The sequence below is a fragment of the Anguilla anguilla genome, chromosome 5, assembly GCF_013347855.1.
Source record: "Anguilla anguilla isolate fAngAng1 chromosome 5, fAngAng1.pri, whole genome shotgun sequence".
Classification (NCBI taxonomy): Eukaryota; Metazoa; Chordata; class Actinopteri; order Anguilliformes; family Anguillidae; genus Anguilla; species Anguilla anguilla.
The window spans coordinates 17,362,255-17,388,869 of NC_049205.1; the positions used below are offsets into that span (position 1 = coordinate 17,362,255).

Consider the following 26,615-nt stretch of genomic DNA (forward strand, 5'->3'; position numbering starts at 1 on the left):
TCATGTACTGTGTTACTAGCTGCTCTACACTAGTTTTCTGTCTGCTTCCCACTACTCCCACCACTACTAAAGGACATTCCAAGGAAGTTGTGTTTTATTAATACTTTTGTTGCAACCTTTTTGACATCCATCACATACAAAAAAACAGACATAATGGGCAGGGGTAGGGCGAGGACTGTAGCGCCAATCAAAATTTCCATAAAATTCATAAAATATTAATCTTTAAAAACACAAATCTGCCACCACATTTACCCCCCTTCTGCCACACATTGTAAGAGTGTAAAGTGGATAAATTACCCAGAATATTTATTATTGTTAATAATTGCATATATTAGATTATATAATCCTGTCACCCATATAGTTTTGACACCTCATTCTTTTTCTGCTGTTAAAGCACAACAGCAAAAGAAAGTCTGTGTTCATAGCAGATATTACACATTAAAGTTGCACTGCTGTCAATTTTAAGAGACATATTAAGCAATAAAAAATAAACAAAACATAACTGAGTAGTTTAGCAAAGTAAAATATTCCAGTACATTGTATGTTTCAAGTGACAAGTTTTCATAACACCAAATCATCCTTTACAATAAGTTTATATATTGCGAAGCCACAGTGGGAAGAACATCCACTGAGGCTCAATACATGCTGCACATGTGATGACATCTGCTGGACACATAGTGTAATTACTTTACACCAGCTTGCCTTAGTGCAGTGGCCCTTAGTTTTGTCCCCTGGGCAGTCACAGGATGTATGGTTCTTTTTCTTTGTAGTTATACAGTACTTGATAAATCAATTAAAAATAGTTAATCACATAGTCAAGTCACCTTATATTTTAACATTGTTGTGTTTGATTTGGTTGTGGAATTTAAATTTAAAACAAAAGCCAGCGTACAGCGTACGACTCACCAGCACCAAGTCTGAGGACAACAAGCCTAAGAGGCTTTACATTTAAGCATTTAGCAGATGCTTTCATCTAGAGTGACTTAGTTTCTTACACAGATAATATTTTTAGACACAATTCATTTAGACAGCTGCTAATTTTTACTAAAGTAATGCAGGTTAAATTTTCTCCATATCAATATTACAGTTCTTCATATATTTCTAAATTTCATAGTTTGTGATAATTCATAATTCATATTTGATGCACCTTGTTCTTTTTAATTCCAAGTCACTCTAGAAGAGCATCTCGATGAGAACATTTGATAAATTAACATAACATAATGCATTTGCCCTCTTTTAGGTGTTTTTTTTTTTCCAAAGTCAGGGAATATTTTCAAGTATTTCCAGAATTACAGAGAAAATTAGTCATAAAACTCCTGGGCGTTAAGCTGAGCTATGTGTTACCATGCTATGACACACACAATCTATAAGCAGTAGATTTAGGCATCATGCCGTTGGTAAGTCATACAGGTCATTTCCGTCGCTTGGATTTGGATTTATCTCTGGGGTCAACCCGGATTCCTTTTGCTGGATCCACCACACATTGATGTTTCTGGTAATGTGCCAGCAATTCTTCCCAGAGGGGATTGCACTTCAGTAAGTGCTGATTTCCTGCCAGAAAACAAACGTTAGGATATTATGGCAATGACAAGCACCAGGCAAGCCTCATGGAAAATACGACTTAACAACAATATATAAATTAGAAAAAAGTAAATTCTGCACAGACGTTAGGAAGTACTAGTCACTGCATGGAATACCTTGCCCGGTCATGTAGTAGAGGCAGAAACTCTGTGGGGTTTTCATGACCCGGATTGATATGGTGCTAGATACTATCTAGTTGTAGGTAAACTGAGCACTAGGTTCACTTTAGTTGTAGGAAAATGGTGAGCATCATTGGGCTGGATGGGCTGTTCTCGTAAATATGTTATGTAATGTTATGTAATCAAAATAGAGATTTTACCTCATAGAAATGAATTCATTACAAAATAAAATGATCGGTGAACAGCTTGTTGATTGTTGTTCACATGCTGATTTAACACTGACATTTTACTGTGTATAAAGTATATGCTTCCTCCAGTGTAAAAGGCATCTTGGATTCCCATGTTGCTATAACAGCGCATGATACACATCTGAGGTACATGCCGCAGTAAGTGGACATGTTACAGCCGATCAAATTGTGTCCTTCTGATTGATTCACCCAGCAAATTAAAACATTGGAGAATAGTCCAGTAGGTTTTTATTTAAGAACAATTTTGAATGCAGAATCTTTATTAGAACTTTGTGACGCGTAAGCCGGTAGGTGTGGTACAGTACCGAGGATACAGAGGCCGTCCTGAGCCCTGGTGATGGCCACGTTGACCTGGTTGGGATCTGTGATGAAGCCCAGCTGCTTTGACAGCCATGCTTTCGTGGGCCTTGGCTGCTGTCTGTCAATCTCTGACTGGGGACAGGATCTAACTGTGGACAGGATGACGTAGCGCCACTCACTTCCTGCAGACAGGCAGAAGTTACCTCTACTGATGGTCAGTCACATGACTTCATGTAGACATACACACACACACACAAACACACATATACAGTGCGTTCCATAATGTTTGGGACAAAGACTTTTTTCCCCGATTTTTTTTGTAATTGGCACCGTTTGCCAATTACAATTGTAGATTTGAAATCAAACGATTCACATGTGGTTCCAAATTCAAACTTCGCTTGAACAAGGTGACATACCTTGACTTTTCATAATGGTACACACTGCAACATCCTTAATCTTTTTCCCAGACAGGATCTTGTTAATCCTTGACATCTGTGCATTGTAGGGCGTCAAGATGGCAATACTTGTGGGTTCAATACCAGATTTAGAGATAAGCAGACTGGCGATTCGAACCTGGAAGAGTACGAAAAGAGAAGGCTGGGAATTTACTGAAAAAATACACTTCAATTTTCAAAACATAACGAAATGAGTAAGATGCACATGCTCACAGTTTATGACAGATAAATACCAATCTGTGATACCATTGCCTCGTTCTCATCCTGCTTAGACCCCCATGTAGGTCAGCTATTTAAGTGGTACTTCATGTGGAAACTACAGGTGCAAACACACCATTGAATTTCAAATAATGTCAATTATTTTGTGTAAACACAGGAGTTGGACAAAGTGAAAAGCAATGTTTAACTTTGAAGTTATTAAATCACATTTACAAAGGCAGCTAAACAGGTGAGTCATATTAAATAGAATTCAAATAAGCGGTATGTGTCAGCCATATAAGACATCTGATAATCAGCAATTGATATGCAAGTTTCCAAAACAACATGTAACAGAGTTCCAGGAGGTCTAATAGTCTGTTGCAGGTGCATTGTACACAAAATCCACAAAAATATTTAATGTGGCAAGAAAAATGGTGTTAAAAATGCTGACAACATATGCCAAACATGAACAAAGTGCATCAGCAACGCGGAACAGTGGTCACAAGTTGAAGCTTAACCGGACGGTTGCTACACAGCCCAAGACAACTTCCTAAAAATGGCCTCAGAACTGAACCAACACCTCTGTGACGCAATCTCAGGACAAACTGTTTTTTTTGAACCAACACCTCTGTGACCCAATCTCAGGACAAATTGTTTTTTTTGAACCAACACCTCTGTGACCCAATCTCAGGACAAATTGTTTTTTTTGAACCAACACCTCTGTGACCCAATCTCAGGACAAATTGTTTTTTTTGAACCAACACCTCTGTGACCCAATCTCAGGACAAATTGTTTTTTTTGAACCAACACCTCTGTGACCCAATAGTTTTTAATGAGCTACACAAAGCTGCTATTTATGCCAGGGCCATTAAGAACTTGTATGACAGCCTTCCAAAAAAAAACTTAAGACTGACTGTTCTCAAAGTGAAGGGTGGCACTTTATTAATTACTTGATAATAAAATATTGTTCGGTGTTTCCCTGATTGTTCACTTTTACACTGGCAAACCTTAAAGCGCTTGTGCACTACAATAAGTTATTACTTTTGAGCTTATTAAAATGAGTAAGGTGTGTTGTTGCAACTTTCATTTATAGTTTAATAATACAGTTTTATAGATTTATAGCATATCATAACATCACAGGATTTGTTTGAATTGGTTTGTGATCTCCATAGCAACAATAACATGATGACACCAACCGCCTGTTCAGCCTCCTCCACATTCATTGTGGAGTTTTCATTCCCTTGCTCGGTGGAAACCACCAGCACCTCTTCCTTCCCATCCACATGGCCGAACAGTATAGGAGTCGGCGTCTTGGATGGAGACAACAGGACACTAGTCTCACGTTTGGCCTCCGTCTTCAGACCACCATTGTAAAATGTCTCTGAGGGAAATTTACATATGTCCTCATGCTAAGCACACACACACACACACGCACACAGACATACACACACACACACACACACAGATATACACAAACACATGCATACACACACACACACACACACGCACACACAATAATTGAACAATTAATTTCTGAAGCACTGAAATTAACAGAACATGTCAGTCTAACAAACACCAGAATTTTGCACCAGTAAATCACTATTATTGGAAAGCAAGTTAACTATAGCTCAACAGATATTGAAAAAAAGAACACCAGGGTGCAACAGCCATAAATGTATGTAAAGTATTTGCACGTACACACACGTGACCAGTATGTAAAATATGCAGCTTCTTGGGAGGCCTACAGGAGCACATCTGCGTATTTCACATACTGTACCATGTCTGTACTGCATTTTAAATAAAGCTGGTTTTATGGCCATTTGTGACTGCAAGAGCAAATCTGAGTAAATGAGAAGGGTGGAACTGTAATCAAAGTGGGTGGGGAAAGCAAGGAATTATATAGCCAATTATATTTATAAGGGATGATCAGATAACCAGTTTTGTGGGATCTCCATGTGGTAGAATGAACTCCTGTAGGTTGAAATCTCTCTTACTGAGTCATCATACCTATTGCATCTCAGCTGCCAAACACCCTATAAAGTCAAATTGTTGGCATTTCCTTTTTGTCCACTACCTGTATCTTTTTATCATTTGAAACCTCAAAAGGACACATCCTGGCCTGCTTGCCAAAACATGCTATATCTTAAGAACAACATAAAGTGTGAACTGGGATCTAAAAATAGAAACAATACCATTCTGTATTGTGTGTCAAGCATTGTAGCCAAATCCTCATGGGACTCTTGGTAGCGCTCAAACAGTGATTTCTTCATGCCCAGTGTCTTGACTAGGTTGCATTGAACAATGGGCTGAATTTGTTTATGGTCTCCTAGCAACACAATCTGAAAGGCAGAGGGGTAGACAGATAATCATTTGAACACAACAATAGATGCTTCAGTCACTGCTAATACTACTAATATTCATTCTTATTTAACTGTATTTATTGGAGCAGTTTTTGTGTATGTGGAGCAGTTTTTGAACACTTAGTATGCAGAATTTGATTTGAGACTGGGAGAATTGGGAGCAAGATTACTAGTCTGCCAGGAAACCTTGCCAAGCATACCTGTTCTGGCTTGTGGGCAACCAGTGGAATCAAAGCCTCTGGCTCTGTTGCCATTGAACACTCATCTATGAGAATCTGGCGGAAGTTCATTGTCTTGACGAAGTTTGGGTCTTGGGCGGCCGCACAAGTACAGAGGACGACATCATGCTTTCTCAGTTCGTACTGGCGTGCTTCGTTCAACAGTTTCTTGTAACTAAAGGAAAAAGATAAGGGAGCATCATTAAAATATATATATATAACTGTTCCGTCTCAATTCAGAAAAAATGGGGTTGAAGGAAGTTTAAGATTATCATATGTGTAATACATGTGTCCAAAACATGGGATCAATAACTTTTTCAAGAGTATTTTTATGATCCAAAAAGAATGAGGTGCCCTGTTGAATAAAAAATTTTCACTTTACTTAGCTATTTCGTCATCAGAAATGCCCTTTTCTTCAATTCTCTTTTCGAAAGATTTGATTTCACAGGAATATGGATTATCTGATTTCCGGATCAGATAGCGCAGGGTGATAGATCTGTAAAACAAACATGCCCATAGTTTTGGAATGAGATGTTCAGCGAGCTGGAAGCTGTGAGCAGGGAGCTTGCAGCACGCAGTTGAGGATTGAACTCTTACTGCACCGTTAGCTAACCAGACACATTTTTTACACTTTCTCGTTCATGATTTAATGAATCCAAAGCTAAATCAACCAGCAAAAATAGTCAATTCCTTTATCAACATTAAGAATCACACTCCCCAAATGACACAGTTTGTTTATTAAAATCCTAACAAAAGGTGCCTTACATTGCTAAATAGATAACAGCCAACTACTTTCATCTCACACCAAAAGAACGATGACTGGTACGGCTATGATACTACAGAGTATGATTTCTTATCCATGACGTGATTTCATCTGAGGTATGCTCACTACCGCTGAGGGGAAGAAAGAATCGAGCAAGAAGCACTGCAGGCATTGATTTTACACAGGGGACCAGGCAAAAAGCAGAGCAGATTTCCCCATTTAAGTCCATTCAAAACTATGAATTTACCCTGGCCATTATTTTTGATAGTACTTTTAAACTCTAAAATTTATTTGCACTGAACTTACATAGAAGAAGATATATAATTTATTGTGCTTCCATTAAAAATAAAACTTAATATTGATGAAATCTTTTGCTTTCCCTCATGCACCACAAAGGCATTTAAGACAAAGAAATTAGAAAAGTCAAATTAATTAGTTCCTGTCTGAAATCGCTTTTCAGAATGACACATTGTGCTTGAGATCGGGGTAACGTTGGCTAGTAATACCTAGGAACCATAGGGAGGTCTTTTATGGCTTTAGAAAGCACTACAATCTACAATCGAATTACCCAGTAACCGACAACATTTCTGTTTACTTTCTATTGTTCAGAAAAGTTAGCTAGCTACAGTACAGCTGTTCTACTGTAGCTAGCTGGTTGGGGCTAGCCAGACAGCTTGATAGCAAGCTTGTGAAACATAATATTAATTTAGTTAGCTAGCCAATCACAACTTCTCACTGCATTTTAGTCTGCTACCTTGAATACTAGCAAGCTTTTCCACTTTGAGGAATGCTTCTATAAGAATATTGAATGCCAAATTTTTTTTCTATGGGCTATAGGGGTGACACACTCCGTAATGCAGGTCCCTTTATTTTAGCTTCCCCCAAACACTTTAAAGTCAACTATGTATCCTCATTAAGGGCATTAGGGACATTTAGACACGAGAGAAGCAAAGTGAGAGTAGGCGTTAAGAGCTGGAGCAGAAAGCATCCTGATTGGCTGATGAATGGTCATACTGTTTTGACACCTTAAAATGAATGTCCATCATTACGCCTTCATTTTATGGAGGGAACAAAGAATTCTTGAAGGCCCTACCTCAGCTCTTCGTTTGGCTTCTCTTCACGGAGAGACTTGCGGCACACCATCATATCACTCCCTGGGTAGGGAAACTCAAGCATCTCCATCTGATCGCTATAAACTCTGAGAGGTTTCAGCTCATCTTTCAACTTCAAGAGTTGCTCTGTCAAAAAAAAAAAAGCAACAATGAAAACAGTTCTTTCATATTATTTCAGTTTTAGTGCATGTTTTAAACAGCCCAGAAGGTTTTGTGTGTGATAAAGCATATTTTTAGATATAAAATTATATAAATGTGCCACAATTGTACAAAAAACTGCCTGGGCAAATCAAAAACATGCACTAAAACAGAAATTATATATTTTTTAAAAGCCAGAAAGAATAATCCCTTTAACAATCGACATCTAAATTTGGGTCCCTACAATCTACTATAATACTGAAGTTGTTTCGAAGTTAAAACCAAGAGAAAGCTCAGTTCAAATCTAAGACCCCCTACCAGCGACAATGTCCACAGATTTATTGGAAGGCCCACAATATAAAATTGCAGTCTTCTTATTCTTATTCAACCCCTTCTTGTTATGGGTGTGGTGATCCATGGCTTCTGCTGCGTGATTCCTCTTAAAGAACCAGTAGACGATATGGATCCCAACCACTGTTTTCCCTGTTCCTGTTGAACAAAATCAGTCAGTCATCAGTCGGTATCAAATGCACACACTGAAAGCATACTGGCACTGCAGACACACAGACTACCAGTGCAGTAGCATGTACAATCTGAGAATGTTCTCACAGATGGACAAAAGAAAAATGTATGAAACACTACTCAAATGCACTCAAATGTATGAAACACTACTCAAGCGCTGTCCTGGAGGGTTTTGTGACAAGCCAAAAAGCTGCAGGATTTTATCTTTATCATTATCATTTTCTTTATTATTCAAAAATATAAATGCTTGGACATTGTCTATGAAAATCAATCAATAAAGCAATGTACTATTAAATGTTATTATTATTTAGTAAACCCCAAGAACTTTTTAATAAACCCAGAGCAAATGTTCTCCCTGTGTCTGTACCTGGTGGGCCTTGTATGAGCGAGAAGGGCATCTCCAGTGCTCTTTTTATGGCATCATTCTGGCTTTTATTGAGAGCAGGCCATGGACCATCAGAAATTGTAAAGTCCTGTGTTTTATTTTCAAACACTGCTCCTATGGGACAAGATTTTCTAATAAATATAAACCAATACAAACAAAAAAGGATAAATGAAAATAAGTCAAAGGAAAAGTAAAGGGCCGTAAAGCCAGCTGGTTGCCAGAAACATCTTCATCCTTTTCTGGCACAAAAATTTTCTGAGCTAATCAAAAACATAAACAAATATGAAAGACACCAGAAAGTATACTGTCACTTTAAATGACTAAATAACAGAACAGCGATCTCAATCAACCAGATATTGAGTGTACCAATATCTGCACTGAATGAACATTTCCAATGTTACACAGATATTATCTATGACAAATTAGACATTTTCATAAAGCCCACACTCAGATTTACTTGTGAGAAATTGTGTCTTGCCCGTGGTGATGTTTTTCACAAGCTCATTGGCACGATTCAGGTTGGCAATGGCACGCTCCCTGAGACTGTAGATACAAGTGCATACATGTACATATATGAAATATGAATATTTAAAATATGGTATGTTTAACAAAAACATTGGTCTCCTAACACAATTCACAGAATTCTAGAATTCTAGCTGGACGGTTATCATTTCCTATACATTTTCAAGTTGAATGATTTTTGGCACTTACATGTAAGGTAGTTTTTTGGGGATCAGTTCCACTGTGAACATTGTATTCTCAGAGAAAACAGTTCTTGGGGTGTTCTCCATGGAGAGGTGGTTGAGGTAAAAGTAAATTTGAGTGTGTAAAAGCCTTTTTGATCCATCATGCTCTCTGAGTTTCCTGGTTACTCCATGAGCTACCCATGTAAAGGACATGGGGTCCTCCAAGTCTGAGAGTGGGGAAATCCTAGAAGAATCCAATCCTTCCATCCCATTTCCCATCTGTCCCCTCAGTCTAATGCAAAGGAAGCAGTTTTTGAGGTCACAGTTTATGGACCATTGCTTTTTCTGTTCCAGAGGCAGGCAGAAGTAACCTTCAAGGTTCTGTTCTCTTTCATCCGTCCATGTGATTCTCACACCTTCAAGGACAATGCTGTCATTTTCTGCCACTGCACTGTAAGCTGTGTCCACTGCACACAGTGGCCCCCAGATATCCATATACTCCCCGAAGTTGCTGTACTTTTGCTTTGATGCCTGGGGGGATAGGCTGGAAAAGCATTTGATCGGGTTCTTTGCGTGCTGCAGGCAAATATCAAACTGTGGATGGATGTTCACCAGCTGCACCGCAGGGAAGGTTTGACCACGACTTGTGTCTGTGCCCAGCTGTACTGGGAGACTCTGTCCAACCTTCAGCTCCAAAGAGTAGTCTTTACAATTAGCAGGTCTGCATTTTCCCTTCTTCAAATCTCTGCTTAAGCTTGGCTTGATTTCCCGAACACAGCAGAGAACCTCATCCCAGTCCTCTGACCTGATCGCTAAAACGAGGCGCTTCCATGTATCTGTCTGAACTGGGGTGATGTGTGGATTTGGCTGGACCCCTTCAAGTTCAGAGTAGATATGGGCGTTTGTGAATGAGTACACCCTTTGACTCCATTTTAGTATCATGGAATGGCTGTCTGTATTGTACTCTGGCTGGTCTATTAGTTTGAGGTGCTTATACCGTATGGAGAGCATTTGTGACAGTGAGACATGGTTTAGAGGAAAGGACACCTGGAATGTGTGTCCCTCAGGATTCAATTCATTCACAACAGCCATCATTTGTGCACTCTGACGGCTCAAACAGATAGCTGTCTTACGGTTCTGTACCTCAGTGTCAAATGCAGCCTTCCTGCTGCATTTTACCATGTAGAGGGCACAGAACAGATCAATTTCTTTAGAAGTGTACCTGACTCTGGGCCTGGTTTCATCAAGTGCAGAGTGCAGCAGCCTCTGCACAATGATATCCATGTATCGCCGCATTGGAGAGGAGGCCCAGGTGTAGGAGTCAAGCTGCAAGTCGTGATGACCTACCTTTGACTGGGCCGTGGATTTGGAGCGATGGATGTAGCTCTTCTGGAGGAGACCCCTAAACTCGGCTGCCGCGGGTTGGAGCTGTGGGTGGACTTCGTCAGCTGTAATAAGGTAAACTAATGTGTGAAAGTCCCTGTTTTGAGCTGCGACCTCGAGTCTCTTAAGCAAGGATGTGAACACGGTGAACTCTCTAAAACTCTCAGGGCTGAGGCATTGTTTTGTAATCACCATGGTTTCCCTGTCTGCCTTGTCCTCTTCACTGTTTAATATTTCTTCATCTGCTGATTGGCCTTTGGCATTGTCATTGTCCAAATTTGCATTCTCATCCCAAAGGTGAGAGAGCTGAGCAGAGAATGGCATCAGGGCACTGTGTCTGGTCAAAAACTGGCACACCTCTTTGGGATCTGGGCAGTCTTGACATTTTAGAGGGGTGAGACTCTGTGTCTCCTCATTGTCAATCAAGAACCCGGACACAAAACTGTTGTACATGATCATGAGCTCTGCTACCATGTCATAGGACATCCCTTTGCCTTGGCGAACACCTTCATCAGACTGAACATGGAACCAGTTGCCAGACAACCTGTGCCGCCTGTGAACCACAGAAAAGTGGTATGACACAGCAAGGCAATCCTCCAAAGAGGCAAACTTTTGTGGGACTTTGTCCACATAATGGTTTTGGATGATTTTCTCAGCTTGCTCATATGTCATCTTACTCTTTGACTTTATCAGGGAGAGGGCAAAGGTCATTTTCTTAATCCTGTCGCTTTCCTTTTCAATGACCACCATCAATGATATGGCATAACGCTCACATTCAGGAAGCAGGCTCAAACGGCCTTCTCTCAACTCTTCAGGAAACAAAAACGCTGGCTTGTCATTTAGCCGGTAGAGCACATTTCCTTGATTTTCTGCGTATTTGTCTATTTCACTGCCCTTGGTCACAAAGCTTGCAACATCAGTAATGTGAACACCAATTTCATAGTCATTTCCCAAATCTCTCACGCTGATTGCATCATCGAGGTCCTGCGACTTGCATCTATCAATTGTGAAGGTGGCATATTCACGGAAATCCAGTCTGTTTTTCAAACTAAATTTGAAGTTGAATTCTTTGTTATATTTAGGAGGCTCTTTTGTCAGTTGGTATTCTATGTCCAACTGTTCAAGTCCATCTTCTTCAGATCCTGTTTCCTGAAGCACCTTTGTAACAACTCCTAGGGGATACCGACAAGGTTTGACCCATTTCAATACTTCAACAACAAAAAGGTAGTTTTGCCTTGAATTCTCATTGATCTCGACAAATTCATGTGGAATCCAACGTCCGTTTTCATTCTTCCGCACTGCAACACAGTTGGGCTTGCTCTTGACAAAGGGTGTGAATATTTTGCAGACGCCCTTATTGACGGGTGTCATCACTTGGGGATCATACATGTCAATGGCACAGACAAATATGGATTGGGACTCCCCCTTCAGGACCCCCACCACTTTACCATTCCAAGAACTGTCATCACGACTCAAGATCTCTACAGCAACAACGTCTCCTGGAAAAGATCTGCCAATGTCCTCTCTCCCTGTAATGTTAATGCGGCGTGTGGGCTCGTCTAGGGGTATAGCGTACCCTGAGTCAAAGGTCTCCTTAATGAGCTTACAGCGCTTGAAGTCACGAGGATTTGTCCTCAACGATAGCTCAGTGTTGGTGTCACTCCAATCTTCACCCACCGTTGTGTCACCAGAGACAGCATTTTGGATGATCTCCAATAGTCCTTCTTTTGTGATGGCCACTTGAACATCATTGCCTTCATCCAGAAGCTCCTGAAGAATGGGGTCCTCAATTTTGCTTGTGTCTGACTCACTATCACTGTTGTAACCCTCCTCTGTTTTATGGAACTTGACAATTTCCCTTACTTCTTGCTCGATGCTGTTGATAGTGATGTGCTCTGGACTGGCACTCCCCTTGTCAATGCATTGCTTAATGTAGCTTTTCCAGATTTTGGAGCACTTTCCAAAGTTGCACAGAGCTGGGGCATCACCAACAGCAACTACCAGGGATTGTGCTCTGGTCATAGCCGTGTTCAGCACACGTGTGTCTCCAAAGAGTTCCGGGTATTCTGAGTTTGACGAGAGCAGGCTGTCTCGAGTGTGGACTGCCGTCATCAAAATGGCTCTGAACTGCTTTCCTTAAGGAGAAACAAGGAAAATAAAGAGACAAACAACATTGCGATGCACTATTTTCCATTTTAACCCTCATTTTTTTTCAACATTCTAAGTCAGTGTTTTATAGAACTCCATTGCTTTCAATTACTAGTAGTGATAGTTACATCAGCATTAGAATGTCCATTTAAGCACATAGTTGTGATCTCACACCTAAAAGGGTTAAATCCTTGAGAATGACGCTTGACCACTTGTAGTATTATCATCTATACTGTTACCAGGGGCAAAAGTTTATCCATCACCTGACCCAAAATTATTTCAAATTGCGTTACCATGTACATCCCTGTGGGGTCTCTGTAGGCACTGTATAGTTGCAATCACCTGACTACTATAATTATACAACTACAGATCCATTGTTAGCCTCATAAGAGGCTACTCTGAATGAAAGGGAAAGGGCTTGACATTAACAGCCGCCACCTGCCAAATGTGGGTAGAATTTGGCAGTGGCGTGTAACTCATTCACTCTTACTAGCCACTTTGGCTGATGACCTTTCAGCAGCATTTTCTATGAAAAGAAAATGGCTGGTGAAAATGCTGAGTGCCTAGTGACTTTGGAAAACTATTAGCATCACTGGCTGGTGAGCTAAAAAGTTCATGTTAGGCACTGAAGAGGAAGGAATGTAACATGGACTCGAACACCCTTTGAGTAAGTGCCTGTAACAGTACCCTCCTGGTACACTGAACACAAAGTTATATCTGAATTAAAATGTATTCTTGCCAACACTATGTACCTTGATGCCATAAGTTACAGCTCAGTAATGGATAGCATCAAACAATGCCTACTGAATTTTGAGGTTGATTTCAATAATATAGCTACATTTATCTCAGATAATGCAAGGTACATGCAATGGCATACAATAAACACCTTATGTGCCTGAAACCCTCACGTGTCTCACTGTGGCAAAGGTTGTGCAGCAGAATGACGGGATACTATATATCAACTGACTGTTCAAATTTAATTATTTTTAGCCATGTATCATTACAAGCCTACACAGCTGCAGACTAGTTCATTGCTATGGTTACACTTGCTAAAAGCAGCATGGGACAATGCAGGAACATCGTTGTCCATCATTGTCTGTGCTTAACTGATGGCAATTGATGCAGATTACAGTGGATGGACAAGAAGGCTCTATTGACCTCCTGCTGTGAGATGTCTGAATTGCAGCTGAGAAATTTATCCTAAACTTTTGTCCATGTCTATAACCACATGTAATCTCAAACATCAGTTATACCATGGGTTTCCACACAATACCTTGTACATTGTACACAGTTTCCACAATAACTTCTCCCAGTTTTTTTTTCTTCAGTTCACGCCTGATTAATCGAATCTGCAATTCAAATAAAACATAATTAGCAGATTTGCATATAGAATTACACAGTCAGTCAGATGTCAGAGGACATACTTTACCAATTAATTTAAAAATAATTCAGTTTGGACTGTTCAACTACAACTGCAAAGCCCCAAGGCACACAGTTGCTATGCCTTTTGAAAATGCAAATAAGCCCTGTTTTTGAGAGGGTCTCCAGGTTTCAATTTTGCTCTCATTTGAAAGCAAGCTAATTTCAAATACAAGCAATGTTTCATCTGACCAAAAAATAGCAACACTTTCATTTCCCTACCTGACGACCTTCTGACAGGACACAAATAGCTTGCTGTTTTTGATTTTCCCATTTGGGTGGCCATTCTTTGAGTAGTTCCTCCACTATCTCTACCACACTTGTGGCCTCCTTAGGATTGTACCAAGACATGGACTCCTTGTCCCAAAAGCAAGTTCCACGGATGTGATGGAACCTCAGCGGGTGGAATCGAGGGTGAGGGGGAACCCTGCCACTGGCCTTTATGCCTTTATCACTGAGGTCAACCTTGCTAAAGTAAAAGTGGGCGGCGATGAAGTCCACAATCTCCTTTGTGCAGCGATAATTTTCACTGAAGATGACCCTGCTCCTTGAGGCTGCTTTACCCTTCTGTCCTTGGTAATAGACGAAGAGGCGATTGAGCAGAGTGTAGTCAGAGCTGCTGCCACCCCCTTTTAGCGAAAACAGCTTTGGTCCTGTCTGCATGTGGTCCCCGGCCAGAACCACCCTCGTCCCTGACCCAGACAGCGTCAGGGGAATCAGGGCGGCACATTCCAGCATCTGAGAGGCCTCATCAATCAGGATGTGAGTGAAGTAGTCAGATGGGAGCTTCAGGTCGTGGAGGTGCCGTGCCATTGAGGTGGTGGTTATCACCACTCGATGTGAGTCCAGGTCGGATCTCTCAGGAAACAGGAAGGACTCATAGTCAGGGGAGACAAGGCAGTAGCGTCGAGTGATGTCGTCAGTTCTTTTTACACCCAACCCCTTCTTACTGGCCTTTATTCTGAGGGGGCGGGCCTCTGGGTGTCCACTCACCACATACTGATGGAAGTGATCTTTCACATAAAGATCTGCAGAACTACAGTGAAGAGTGAAATGAAGGTTAGGACAGGAGTGCACAACAGCAGTAGATATATATATATTTTTTTTTTAACCTTAAAATCAGAAGCCAATTCAGACCCAAGAACCCAGATAAGGAGAGTTAAATTCGTAATAAGCTACTTTAATCTGTCAAATAAGTGCTGAGGAGCAAAAGCCCCTTTTCCACTTCAGGAACCTTTTGCAGTACTCAGGAACGTTTTGTGGAACTCAGGAACTAAAGCCCTTTCCCTCGAAAGGAACTAGGGCCGATTTTGATTCCTGGGGCATGGTTCCTTTCCCTGCTCACGAGGCAGTACTTTACCAGCCCAGGAACTATGGGGTGGTGCTATCAATCTTGTACATCGCTGATTGGTCAACTGCTAACTTATTGTGAATCATCTTTTGCCAAGCAAACCAAACCAACCACCATTTTTTAAATAACTGGCAGCTAGAAAAAAATTAATACGGACAGGCATACCAAACAAAATTACAAAAATGACCACTTCATCACCAATAAATAAGCTTTCAGTTGCAGCAGCATATATTTATATGATGTGGCCAATAATGTTAGTGCTGCCACAAAAACAAACTTTGCATGCAAATGTTATAGCTGAATAGGTGGGTCTCTTGGGTCTCTGGTCCTTTCAGGTGAAACAAGCAAGGCATGTGTCCAGAACTACTAATTAAAACATTTTGACTTTATTCTTGAAATTTCATCCGACTTTAAGCTTAAATGTTTAATCATTAATGTCAAAATTTTGACTTTAATTACAAAATTTACTGTTAATTCTCGAAAGACAATAAATCTTTTTTTTCCTCATGGCCCTATTACTCTTCCATACATTTTTGCTGACAGGAAGTAGTCACAGTATTAAAATTGTCATGCAAATTTTGTTATCAACTTTTCTCATAAGGTTGCCTAAGGACAGATTAGAACTCTCCGGTGTCATGATTGCTAGTTTTACCTGTTTGTGTGGGTGCAGATCAGGACTCTGGTGCAGGGCTGTCGGAGGAGTTCCTTTATGGCTGTTGCCAGGGTAAACGTTTTCCCTGTTCCAAAGGGCCCATAAATGAGCACAGGGGCTGTTGACAGCTGTTGACTTGGCTCCCCGATGATCAGGGCCACGGCAGCTCTCTGCTTGGCATTAAGCTTGAGATTGGTGAAGTCGCCAGTGTGCTCAGGGACGCTGCCTCGGATCAGATCTGGAAGGACCCGCTCCACGTCTGGAAGAAGGTCGACCGCCTGGTGCCACTCACAGAACTGGAGGTGGTTCAGCTGGAACTGGATGTCCATGGGGTAGGAGGTGTCCTTCCGGAGGCTCAGGTCAGAGCAGCATTCTCTGGAGAGTAGTAGGTAGATCCTGTCCTCGGTGCTAGCCTCCAGCAGCACTAGCGCCTCGTACACCTTCTTTTTGGCAGAGGGAGAAGGGGCCACAAGTGCAGAGCCAACAGCTGTCCTGAGCAGCTGACCCTCTGGGGTGTGAGGAGTCAGGGAGTGGGACAGTGGGACTGAGGCATAGAGCTTTCGGAATGGAGCAACTTTCACGTCATACCAAGAAGTAGTGATGGTGTCGGACAGCGAGACAGTGGCACTCTGCAGGCTGAGCCTGGGTTTGAGAGACAGGAACATACATCCACAGCTGGATCAAACCACACCAATGGACATTTCACAAAATGATACATTTTCCACTGTGACAGTATACAGATATGTCTGTATTTTCATAGATTTTTTAATACTTACATGTCTTTATATAAGTATGATGTAAGAAATGTTTGCCAATTTAAAAGCCCATAATGATAACCACATTCATCCTAAATTCTCATTACAGCTTCAGATTTCCTCATTACCTGGACAGCACCTCTTCTTGTGCCAACTCCTCTCTATACAGGAAGCTGTGCATCCTCTCCCTGTAGTTCTTCCGGGTCAAGGGAACATCACTGTCAGCTGCAGGGTTAAAGGCTGGGTTCAGCCGAGGAGGTTTGTAGTCCCTCAGTAGCTCTTCCTCCGTCTCAGTCCTACGATGACAGGGGACAATGATCCTGTTTCCACTATGCCAAGGCTCTGTCCTCAGGGGGGTGGGGAGAGGAGGAGCAGCAGGAGCTGGGCTGCCACTCTGAATCCTGTCCTCTGCAAGCTCTGGGAAGCTCTTCTCCTCACCTACGCCCACCCGGATCTTCCGCAGCAGCACAGGCCTTGTGTCAAAGTCCAGAACCAGCCACTGCTCGTAGTGTCCTGCCCACTTGGATGAGAAGGAGACGGGCAGGGTGTAGGAGGTGCCCAGGGTGCAGAAGAGGCTCCCGTCTGAGTAGGCACAGGAGTCCCTGCTGATGCTGTCCCCCAATGTGAACATGGCCCCTGGCTCCTGCTTCAGCAGGGCAGCAGCCTTCAAGGGTCTCTGAGAGGGAGAAACACCAGCATGCTGAAGAGCAGTGTTATGCTGAAGAGCAGTGTCATGTTGAAGAGCAGTGTCAGGCTGAAGGGCAGTATCAGGCAGAAGAGCAGTGTTATGCTGAAGAGCAGTGTCATGCTGAAGAGCAGTGTCATGCTAAAAAGCAGCGTCATATTGAAGAGCAGCGTCATGCTCAAGGGCAGTGTCATGCTGAAGAGCAGTGTCATATTGAAGAGCAGTGTCATGCTGAAGGGCAGTGTCATGCTAAAAAGCAGTGTCATATTGAAGAGCAGTGTCATGCTGAAGGGCAGTGTCATGTTGAAGAGCAGTGTCAGGCTGAAGGGCAGTGTTATGCTGAAGAGAAGTGCCATGTTGAAGAGCAGTGTCATGCTGAAGGGCAGTGTTATGCTGAAGAGCAGTGCCATGTTGAAGAGCAGTGTCATATTGAAGAGCAGTGTCATGCTGAAGGGCAGTGTCATGCTAAAAAGCAGTGTCATATTGAAGAGCAGTGTTATGCTGAAGAGCAGTGCCATGTTGAAGAGCAGTGTCATGCTGAAGGGCAGTGTTATGCTGAAGAGCAGTGCCATGTTGAAGAGCAGTGTCATGCTGAAGGGCAGTGTTATGCTGAATAGCAGTGCCATGTTGAACAGCAGTGTTATGCAACTACTTCTTTCTTGGGGCCAGCGTCATTTTAAAATACGAGCCAAAAATCGTCCATGTAATATTTATAAAACAATGCATGAATGAGTTGAATTATACATGTGTGTGAACAAGGGTATATTTTATATGGTCTCAATATGGAGGATTTCTTTGTGTGGAGAGTACATATGTACTGTATTGCTCTATACCACAATTACAACCGTTATCATGTCCATAATCTGATGCTGATAATGTACCTCAGAGTTTATTGTGAAAGTCCATGTTACTTTCAATTTTTTCTTCTCACTGCTAAAATTTAGATCCTTATCGCAAGTGACTGTGACACCCTCTACATCTTCGGAAATCTGTTAAAAAGAAAATAAATATGCAAATATATACATACTATAAACGAAACACCTGCAACAAACCAAAAGCATAAAAATATAACAAGTAAATAACCAAGGAAAACAGTGGGAAAGTAATGCTTAAACACGAGAGAGAAAGAGAGAAAGTGATCCTCACAATGAGAACTTCATTGAGGCTCTCCCTATATTCCATCAGCAGTTGGTCCCGGTAGGACAGCAGACCCTGCTCCTGGGCAGCCTTCCTCTTCCTGCGAATCATCCTCATCCTCAGGCACCATTCCTGCAGCTCCTCGTTCGAGTGAGCAGCTGTGCAGTTCTCTCCATATTCACAGGTTTCTGGTCTGTAGAGTAGTTAACGACGTCAGTTTGTGTGTCTCTATACTGTTTGTGAAATGGAGATTACTGTTTTTTTTTCGATTGGTGGAGGCCAGCAATGATAAAGACAAGTTGTTCCATAGTTACTACTGGAAACAAGAACAAGGAAGTCAAACTGAAATGTTTTAGTAAATATCCAGCTGTAAATATGGATAATACATAAAAAATAACCATTCACGTCTAAATGTAATGCCAAGCCATCCCGGGTATTCATTCCAGCCAAGCAAAGGGACAATACAATGTTTGGAATGGTAATCGTTTTGGGCTAGATCTAAGGGATTTCAGTACCTTTTGCACAGCTCAAGGGCTTGGCTGCCATTTGGCGGGCATCGGTACTTCCAGTCAGCGGCCGGGTCTCCTTCTTCGCAGTACCTCCTCTCGTGGGCGAGGGAGGAGCAGTGGCTGACGAAGCCGTCCTCCGAGGAGAACTGAAGCTGGCACAAGCCACAGTGGAACCGAGGCACTTCCTGTGCCTCCGACTCCTCGAGTATCGTCACCAGATCGTTGCGGTCCAGGCCCTCGTTCCTCTCGGCCGTCCACACGGCCATCTCCGCCTCGCTGTGGGTGAACGTGCACTCGGTCCGGCACTGGGCCCCTCCTTCCACGCGCCAACAGTGTCGGAACTGCTGGACGTACAGGCCCGGGGGGATGGGGCGGATCTCGCTGACTGACACTTTTTCGTCTTGGGATCCACCCACTTGGAAGAGGACCAGAGCGGGGTGGGTGGGGTGACCGCACCCCTTGGCAGGACACTCGGGGGTAATCCGCCGGGGTCTGCTGTGGAAGCAGGTATGGCAGAGGTGGACGAAGTAGCCGGTGAAGAGGCTCTGAATTCTCTCTGCCACGCCCAACTCCTCCTCTTCTTCACACCCCTGAGCATGGCAAACCAGGCGAATCAGCAAGCTGTGCTCAAGCCTTCTGTTTTTCAGGAAGTTCCACACGGCTGCCTCCTCGTCGCTTTTGGCAAAAGTGCAGCGCTTGCCATACTGGAGGCACCTCCCTCCTTCCACTGCGTATAAGCACTTCACATACTTTCCTGGGTTTATGAATTTAGGCCTGGGGGAAACAAGCCTCCAGTCTGCCTCTCTGCCTCCTCTCTGCCTGGCTAGCAAGATGTTTCGAGCGCACAGGTGAGAATCGTGGATGGTGGAGGAAGTGCCATCGTGAGGCTGTTCGTAGCACGATGTGCACACAACACGCAGCTCATGTGTCTGTAACAGTGGACTGAGCATCGAGCCTTGCTCGCCATGCCCAGCCTCGCCCATGGTCCGTGATACTCTTTGGTTTGCCTTGAAAGGACCTGAAAAAGAAGATAAATGAGGAGGGGGAATGGTTGGGAGAGACAGAAGATAATCAATTTTGTGGTAAGGCTGTAAATCAGTGGGAAATTACATTCCTTAAGGCAGGGCTGCCCAGCTGAGCTCCTGGAGACCTACCGTCCTGTCGGTTTTAATTTCAACTGTAATTTGGCACATCTGATTCTACTATTTAGCAGCTCAATGAGCTCTCTACCTGTTCAATGAGGTTTTTGCTTTGTTAGCGTTGGAGTGAAAACCTACAGGATGTTAGATCTCCGGGTGCAGGATTGGACAGCCCTGGGGTAAGCTGTTATCAATGAAAAGGGAAGTAAACCCAAGTAATTAAATCTCCAAGCATTGTGCTGATTTCTTTCTAAAAATGGAGGGACACCATCCCCTCTAGGGGAAGTTACAGTGCAGCCTGTGAGACGGTGACACTGTTTTTGGCTCTGTTCAGGGTTTTTGTTTTTCCTGGTATGAAATGGGTCTTTGCTGCTCTCCATCATTAGGCTAGAGCTTGCTGCACAAAAGCTAACAAAAGGTCTAGAGGAGGGTCTCTTACATTAAAATTTATCAGATGTAGCCACATCTATTGACACTTCTATTCTACAAAATGCTTTATCTTCTAAGAAAATTAACTACTCGATTTGCCCCTAGACCATGCTGCTTTGCTTGGGGGCATAGTTTCTTTTTGAACAGAACTCTGGGAATTGAATTGAATTGAACTCTTTGGAGAATGAAAACAAAATGTGACCACCCATCACCACAGACGTTGCCAAAGCCACCAAAACTAAAAGTTTAAGGATTGACCCTAAGATAGTTAATTTGTCCTATTAGTACCCCTAAAATGGGGGAACTAGGTATAAAAAGGGCTGTACTTTCTACACAGTTCACCCAATATGGATCTAAATCCCACATACTGAACTGCACCGTATATCACTTGTGTTATAGATTACTGTAGATGCGGAGAGAACCCAGCAAAATGCACTCACTGCAATGCAAATAGAGTTTTATAGGTTGCGGGACTTATAGGGATGTATCCAGATATGGTATCAGGAAATGCAGGGATATTGCATCATACATTATATTGATTTTTCTTTCCAACGTTGATCAAGGCTTTTATGACACAGCAAGAACCATTAAAGCCTTCGAACTTGCAATTCTCAGCTTGTATCCTTCCAAGCTTTTCATGTTCAACAGACTGTGATTTCTGACAGACATAAATAAGATTAAAGGTTCCTTTTATTGTGATTGAACACATACAGTGAAATTTACTTGGCGGAAATTGGCCTTGGCATTTACAATACAATAACACAGATACATTCTTTGTGAGATTAATTTACTGATAATACTTTCGGTTCTGCAGTCTATTTTCTGACTTTAACCGATACAGATGAACTGATACGGCACAGTTTACCTGAAAAACAGGCTGGGTTCTGACTCAGTTTCTTGTGTTCCAATGTATTCCTGTCACAAGCTCACAGACAGCATTAGGACCCAGGCTCAGAGATCGCTTGGGGAGTCAGAGGTAAGTAAAACAAGTCTCTACTGAAGTCGTTCAGCAGTAAAAACAATAAACAGCAACAATGACACAGGAGGTAAGAGGCCAGTAAAACTAGCCACAGAGACTAGTAACTAGGAGACCAAGCAGGAAACCAGGAAGACCAAGCGATGAACTGAAGAAAACCAGGAACTGAAATACACAGCAAGGCAAATGTGGACAATAACTGAAAACGAGCAGACCTGGGCAGAATATGAGAAAACAATTATCTAATTACAACAAACGAGCAGCAGGCATGAGACAGGAAACACAGCGAGTGCACTGTGTAAACTGTGTGAAAACAAAAACAGGACATTCAGTGGTCCAGAACCAGAGCCGTGACAATTCCCCTGCCTAAAGATTAGTGCACCTCTACAGATTGCACCTGGGTTCACCCAAATCCCCAAACACCTGCTGCCCTAATCTGCTTGCTCAACTAAACCCAAGAGCATATCTGACATTTTAATGAAATTCCACTCATAGCTGAAAACTGGTCATAATTAAATTCTATTAGAGTAATTATTTCCAAATAACCTCCTTGGGTAAGGCTACTTGCCATTATTGAATTACCATGACACACATGTAAAAACAAAGCAAATACTTTGATAAGCACACACCCTTCCCCATTGCATGCAGATTGTGTTCTGTATTTGATAAACAGAATGTTAGCAGCCAAAGCAGGGGCGTGCACAGACATGTTGAAGGGCAGAGGCTCAAGCCAAGAAAAAGACTTGTACACAAGTGTCACAACAACGTGTTAACATTAGTGTCATGTGAGGTGACAAGAGCAGCTGCTGCGCCCATTGCCCTACCATCTGACATTTAGCTTCATAATGACTATGGCGATTTAATTAGGTTTAATAACAGTAATCATAATTATAATAATAACAGCAGCAGCAACACAATATAATAATATTATTATTATTATTTATTTGGTCCAGAGGGGCATTTCAGCCAAGGAAGACAAAGGGGCAGCGACTCGAGCCACTGTAGCCACCCCCTCCGCACGTCCCTGAGCCAAAGTATCTTAAAATTTCAGGAGTTTAAAACAAGACTCACTCGCATAACCAAAAAGGATGAGCATGAAATGCGGAAGCTAAGTCACGATGCTCAAAAGAACCCTGAGGCACTGTGTTCTAGAGGTGTTCCTGTACCAATGATGATTCACAGCACAAACCTGTAATTCTTTACAGGAATTTATATTTCCTTCTCTGTAGTAGGTGTGGCTTTATGAGATCAGAATCCTTCATCAACTTCGATTGTGTTTAAAGCTGTTAAGCTGGCTCTGTTAGAATTCCGCAATTCAGCTATGTAAAATGCAATCTCAGTCAGTAATGTACAGTAAACTAAAGTAATTAATACATACGCATTATTTGCAGTTCTTCCATTGTTTCAATGTTTCAGTTGGGTCAAACTCACAAGTAAGTGACGTGAAAGTTCAGGGGCGCTCCTGGATGGCATATCTGAGTAAAGTACCTCACGCTGGAGTGATGCACCCTGCTGGCTAAACTAGATCGGAAAATCATAAGCCCATATCCTGCCTTTACCTCCTTTTTAGAGCATGGATGCGTGAATGCAATATGGCAGATATTGGAGATAGAAAGACAGAAGATGAAGCTTAAACATGCACAGCTGTCATTAGGAAATAAATCGCCTGTACATAGGTTACATCCTGAACTGCCACACCTCCATATATTGTACATGAGGTGGTAAATGTGGAACATATTTATTTTTGAAGGTAAGCCTCAATGCAATAATTGTTTTGTCTTCATAGCCTATGTCCTACTGTGAAATTAAACAAGGAGTACTAAAATGTTGTTTTACAAATTCAATTCATCATCGTCATGGTGTACTACTATTCTAAGATCACATACTGTACAGTGACCTCCACAATGTTTGCCCTTTAGCAAAAAGGCTTTGAATGCCATTGGTGTAAAACAGCTTGATTTTGCACTCAAAATGGCACCTTTAACTTCAGTAAAATTGTTAAATGAAAGAAATTCTTAATGAGGAATACAAGGAATACATATTCTTTCTCAAAAAATGTGTGTCACAGTTATTGGCACCCCTAGAAATTAATTTGAACAAAATCGAATAGATGCATGTTTTCATTTAAATTGAACTTTTTAAAGTTCATCTGAGTTCCTAAGGAATCTTAAATGATCATTCATCACTTCCTGTTTCATCGTGGCATAAACAAGAGGTGACACATGCTAAAATCACTTCCTTCAATCCATCAGCATTAGGGAAGGACACAAATCACACAAATGAAATAAAACAAAAGGTTATTGACCTTCCTAAATCAACCAATGGCTAAAAAAATTGCAAAATGCCTGAAAATACCCATTTCCATTCTTTGGCCAATGATTAAGTATCTGAAAAGAACTGAAGTTGTGATTAACCTGCCTGGAAGAGAATGCAAGTGTGTCGTGGCACCATGCAGAGTGAGGAGAATGGTTGGAGAACCAAAAATCTGGAAGGCTTAGCAAAAGATAGCCTCTACTGTCATCAAACCACAAATGTACAGCATGTCCCTGGAGTTTGTTAAATGACATTGGAAGCTGGTTTTAAGGTCATGTGTGACAAAGGCTTTTTGGTAACGAACACAAGACGTGGGTTAAAAAGAGGGATGGTCATGTAATCCCCACTGTGAAGTACGGCTTTGGATATGTGATGATGTGGCCCTGTTTGCCTTTCAAAGGCCCTAGAAACCTTGTTAGCATACATGGCATCACAGGCTCAAGTACCATGAGATTTTATACCAAAATCTGGCTAACTGGGTCATAGTTTAATCCAGTGTTTCCCAATATTTTTTTTCTGCGCTGACACACTTTTTAGAATAAAAAAAATCCATGACACACCACTATCATATTAAGCACTAAAATGCAAGAAAATGTCACAAACATGCTCAGTTGCGGTGGAATGTGAAAATTTGAATCATTTCCATAGAGCACCTGGTAAGCCCTGATGGCACTGGTTGAATAATATAATAATAATAATATAATAATAATAATAATAATAATTTAGCATATTTTTAGATTGGAAATGATGTGGGTTTTTTTTTCTTTTAGCAATGGTATCATAATAAGATGATATCATTTTAACATATTTTAGAGCGTATAAAACATTTGGAAATCAATCAACTTAATTTTATCCAGCGTTGTTTATTCATATCAATTTTGGGTGCCAAAACTTCTCGAGGACGCTGTACATTAATTATCCACAGCCGAAATGCCCCGTGTGCGCGATTTGTCAGATAAGATGATTATGGTTCAATAAGTTTTTGTTAACAGCAATTAGGCTTTCACTATTGTGTAACATCTGTAAAGTACTCACAACATTGCTTAAATAATGTTCATACAACATTTCGAATGTACTTAATAATTAAATAACATTATCAACGGGACTTTCACAACGTTGGCAATCCCTCATATATTGTCAATTGTAGCCAAACTATATTTACTAGGATATTCAACACGTGATACCATAGTATCTACAGTAGGCTACTCATACCATATTGATGCCAACATAATCAGTAACAGTGAAACAACAAAACCAGAACGCATACGCAGACAATAGTTTATCTTAAAATAATTATGATAAGTTGTAATTATAGGCGCACACGCCTTTTGTTGCTTACTACACGATTGACTGAATCAGCCGCGCTTCACTTTTAAGCGTTCCAGTAAATCTGTGATTTGTTGATGTTTTTCAGTTATAAAAAACAAAACAGTAATTCTATATTTTAATAATACGCCGTACTGCCAATCATACTCACGTCATGCAGACAATAATGCTGCCTTCATAAATAGTGTAGGATCCCTTGTGATTCCGTGGGTATAGCGACAAGCGCTACTCTGCGTGCGATGCAACCTCCTGCGCTCATGTCATGTAGCAGTTTGCGCTCCTCCTCTCAGATATACAGGTATCATATGCGCATCTACTCTGCCAGACGGAAAGTTAAATGACGTTGTTAATCCATTCAGCGCCGACTGTATCTTAGCATAGCTCCTCTCACAACGTCGGTGTCACAGAACACTTTAATTCCATTGCAGGATAAACAGATCTAATGGGTCAGATAATGGATGGGTATAATTAGTCATACATAAAAATATTATTGGGGGCCAAGCAGCGAAGCTGCGTAGGGCACCCATTGTGTTTCTACCTTTTCTTATTATTCATCATCATAATCATCATCATCATCTTTTTCTTCTGGCTAGTGTGTCTATGGCAGCCCCTAGAATCATATGGTAAAACGCATTGTGGGATTTGCAACTTGAATGTCATTAATACTTGGTGCAGTGCTGAATTGTTTTTAAGTCTTTCAAGCTTGCATAGCAATGTTCTTATTCAGGGCATTTCAGTACTTCTGCATAATCCCAGTCCTGGCACACACTTTCATATATAAACTGATAAGGATTTATTTTAATCACTGGCCATTCATTATAAAATCCTAAAAAAATAAATATGAGATTACCTTGCTGCTATCTGCTGACTAATATAAAGTAAAACTATTGTTAAAACTGTAGTTCTTCTTACTCACATTTCACTGACATCATTCAGTTGTGGGGCATTGGGTACAAAATAAGACTCAATTATCTGGAATAAACAAATGAACTCGACCACGCTAACTTCTGTAAATATGAGGGATCTATATTGCCTCACATGTTATTTTATTGCAACTAGAATAAACGGGCAAGAGGCATTAGGGAAATGATTATTGCCGATTTAATTAGTGGTTTACAGAAATTAACAGCCATCAAATACATGTAAAGAATAGCTAAGAACAAAATGGCCACCATAGCAGGTCTTGGGGGTTTTTGAGGGGGAAAAAAATCAAAATTTCAGACAATTGCGATATACATACTAATAATTTTTAATGAATGGGATGGCTTTTTAACAGGAATTTACTCCATTTCACTTTTTCATTTATTT

At 41.4% G+C, this 26,615-nt stretch overlaps 1 protein-coding gene across 4 annotated transcripts; it reads right to left on the reverse strand.

The window, feature by feature from the left end:
• Positions 1 to 73: 73 nt before the first annotated feature.
• On the reverse strand, positions 74 to 25,566 carry LOC118226765 (helicase with zinc finger domain 2-like). 4 transcript variants are annotated; one of them, XM_035416629.1, is made up of 20 exons: positions 25,459 to 25,566; positions 19,131 to 20,142; positions 18,625 to 18,808; positions 18,360 to 18,467; positions 16,922 to 17,469; positions 16,039 to 16,680; positions 14,258 to 15,071; positions 13,890 to 13,965; positions 9,111 to 12,603; positions 8,857 to 8,942; positions 8,382 to 8,513; positions 7,811 to 7,981; positions 7,336 to 7,480; positions 5,862 to 5,975; positions 5,462 to 5,654; positions 5,094 to 5,240; positions 4,098 to 4,310; positions 2,665 to 2,821; positions 2,254 to 2,430; positions 74 to 1,551 (listed from the first exon to the last, which is right to left on the reverse strand). In XM_035416629.1, the coding sequence occupies exons 2-20, from the start codon at positions 20,105 to 20,107 to the stop codon at positions 1,412 to 1,414; spliced, it is 8,517 nt and encodes a 2,838-aa protein (XP_035272520.1). In that variant the 5' UTR covers positions 20,108 to 20,142; positions 25,459 to 25,566; the 3' UTR covers positions 74 to 1,411. The 4 variants fall into 4 exon arrangements, 2 of the variants coding, with proteins under 2 accessions (XP_035272520.1, XP_035272521.1); XM_035416630.1 differs by lacking the exon at positions 25,459 to 25,566 and adding an exon at positions 21,558 to 21,750; XR_004765097.1 differs by lacking the exons at positions 74 to 1,551; positions 2,254 to 2,430; positions 2,665 to 2,821 and adding an exon at positions 3,471 to 3,619 and having other exon boundaries at positions 3,712 to 4,310.
• Positions 25,567 to 26,615: the final 1,049 nt, after the last annotated feature.

Bases quoted from the DNA above. Each gene is read 5' to 3' on its own strand.
- LOC118226765 (XM_035416629.1), bottom strand. From the start codon at position 20,107: ATGGGCGAGGCTGGGCATGGCGAGCAAGGCTCGATGCTCAGTCCACTG. The intron at 17,470-18,359 runs GTACATTATCAG...TCTCCCTCTCAG, and splicing joins CTTTCACAATAAACTCTGAG to AGACCCTTGAAGGCTGCTGC. The intron at 5,655-5,861 runs GTAAAGTGAAAA...TTTTTCCTTTAG, and splicing joins TCTGATGACGAAATAGCTAA to TTACAAGAAACTGTTGAACG.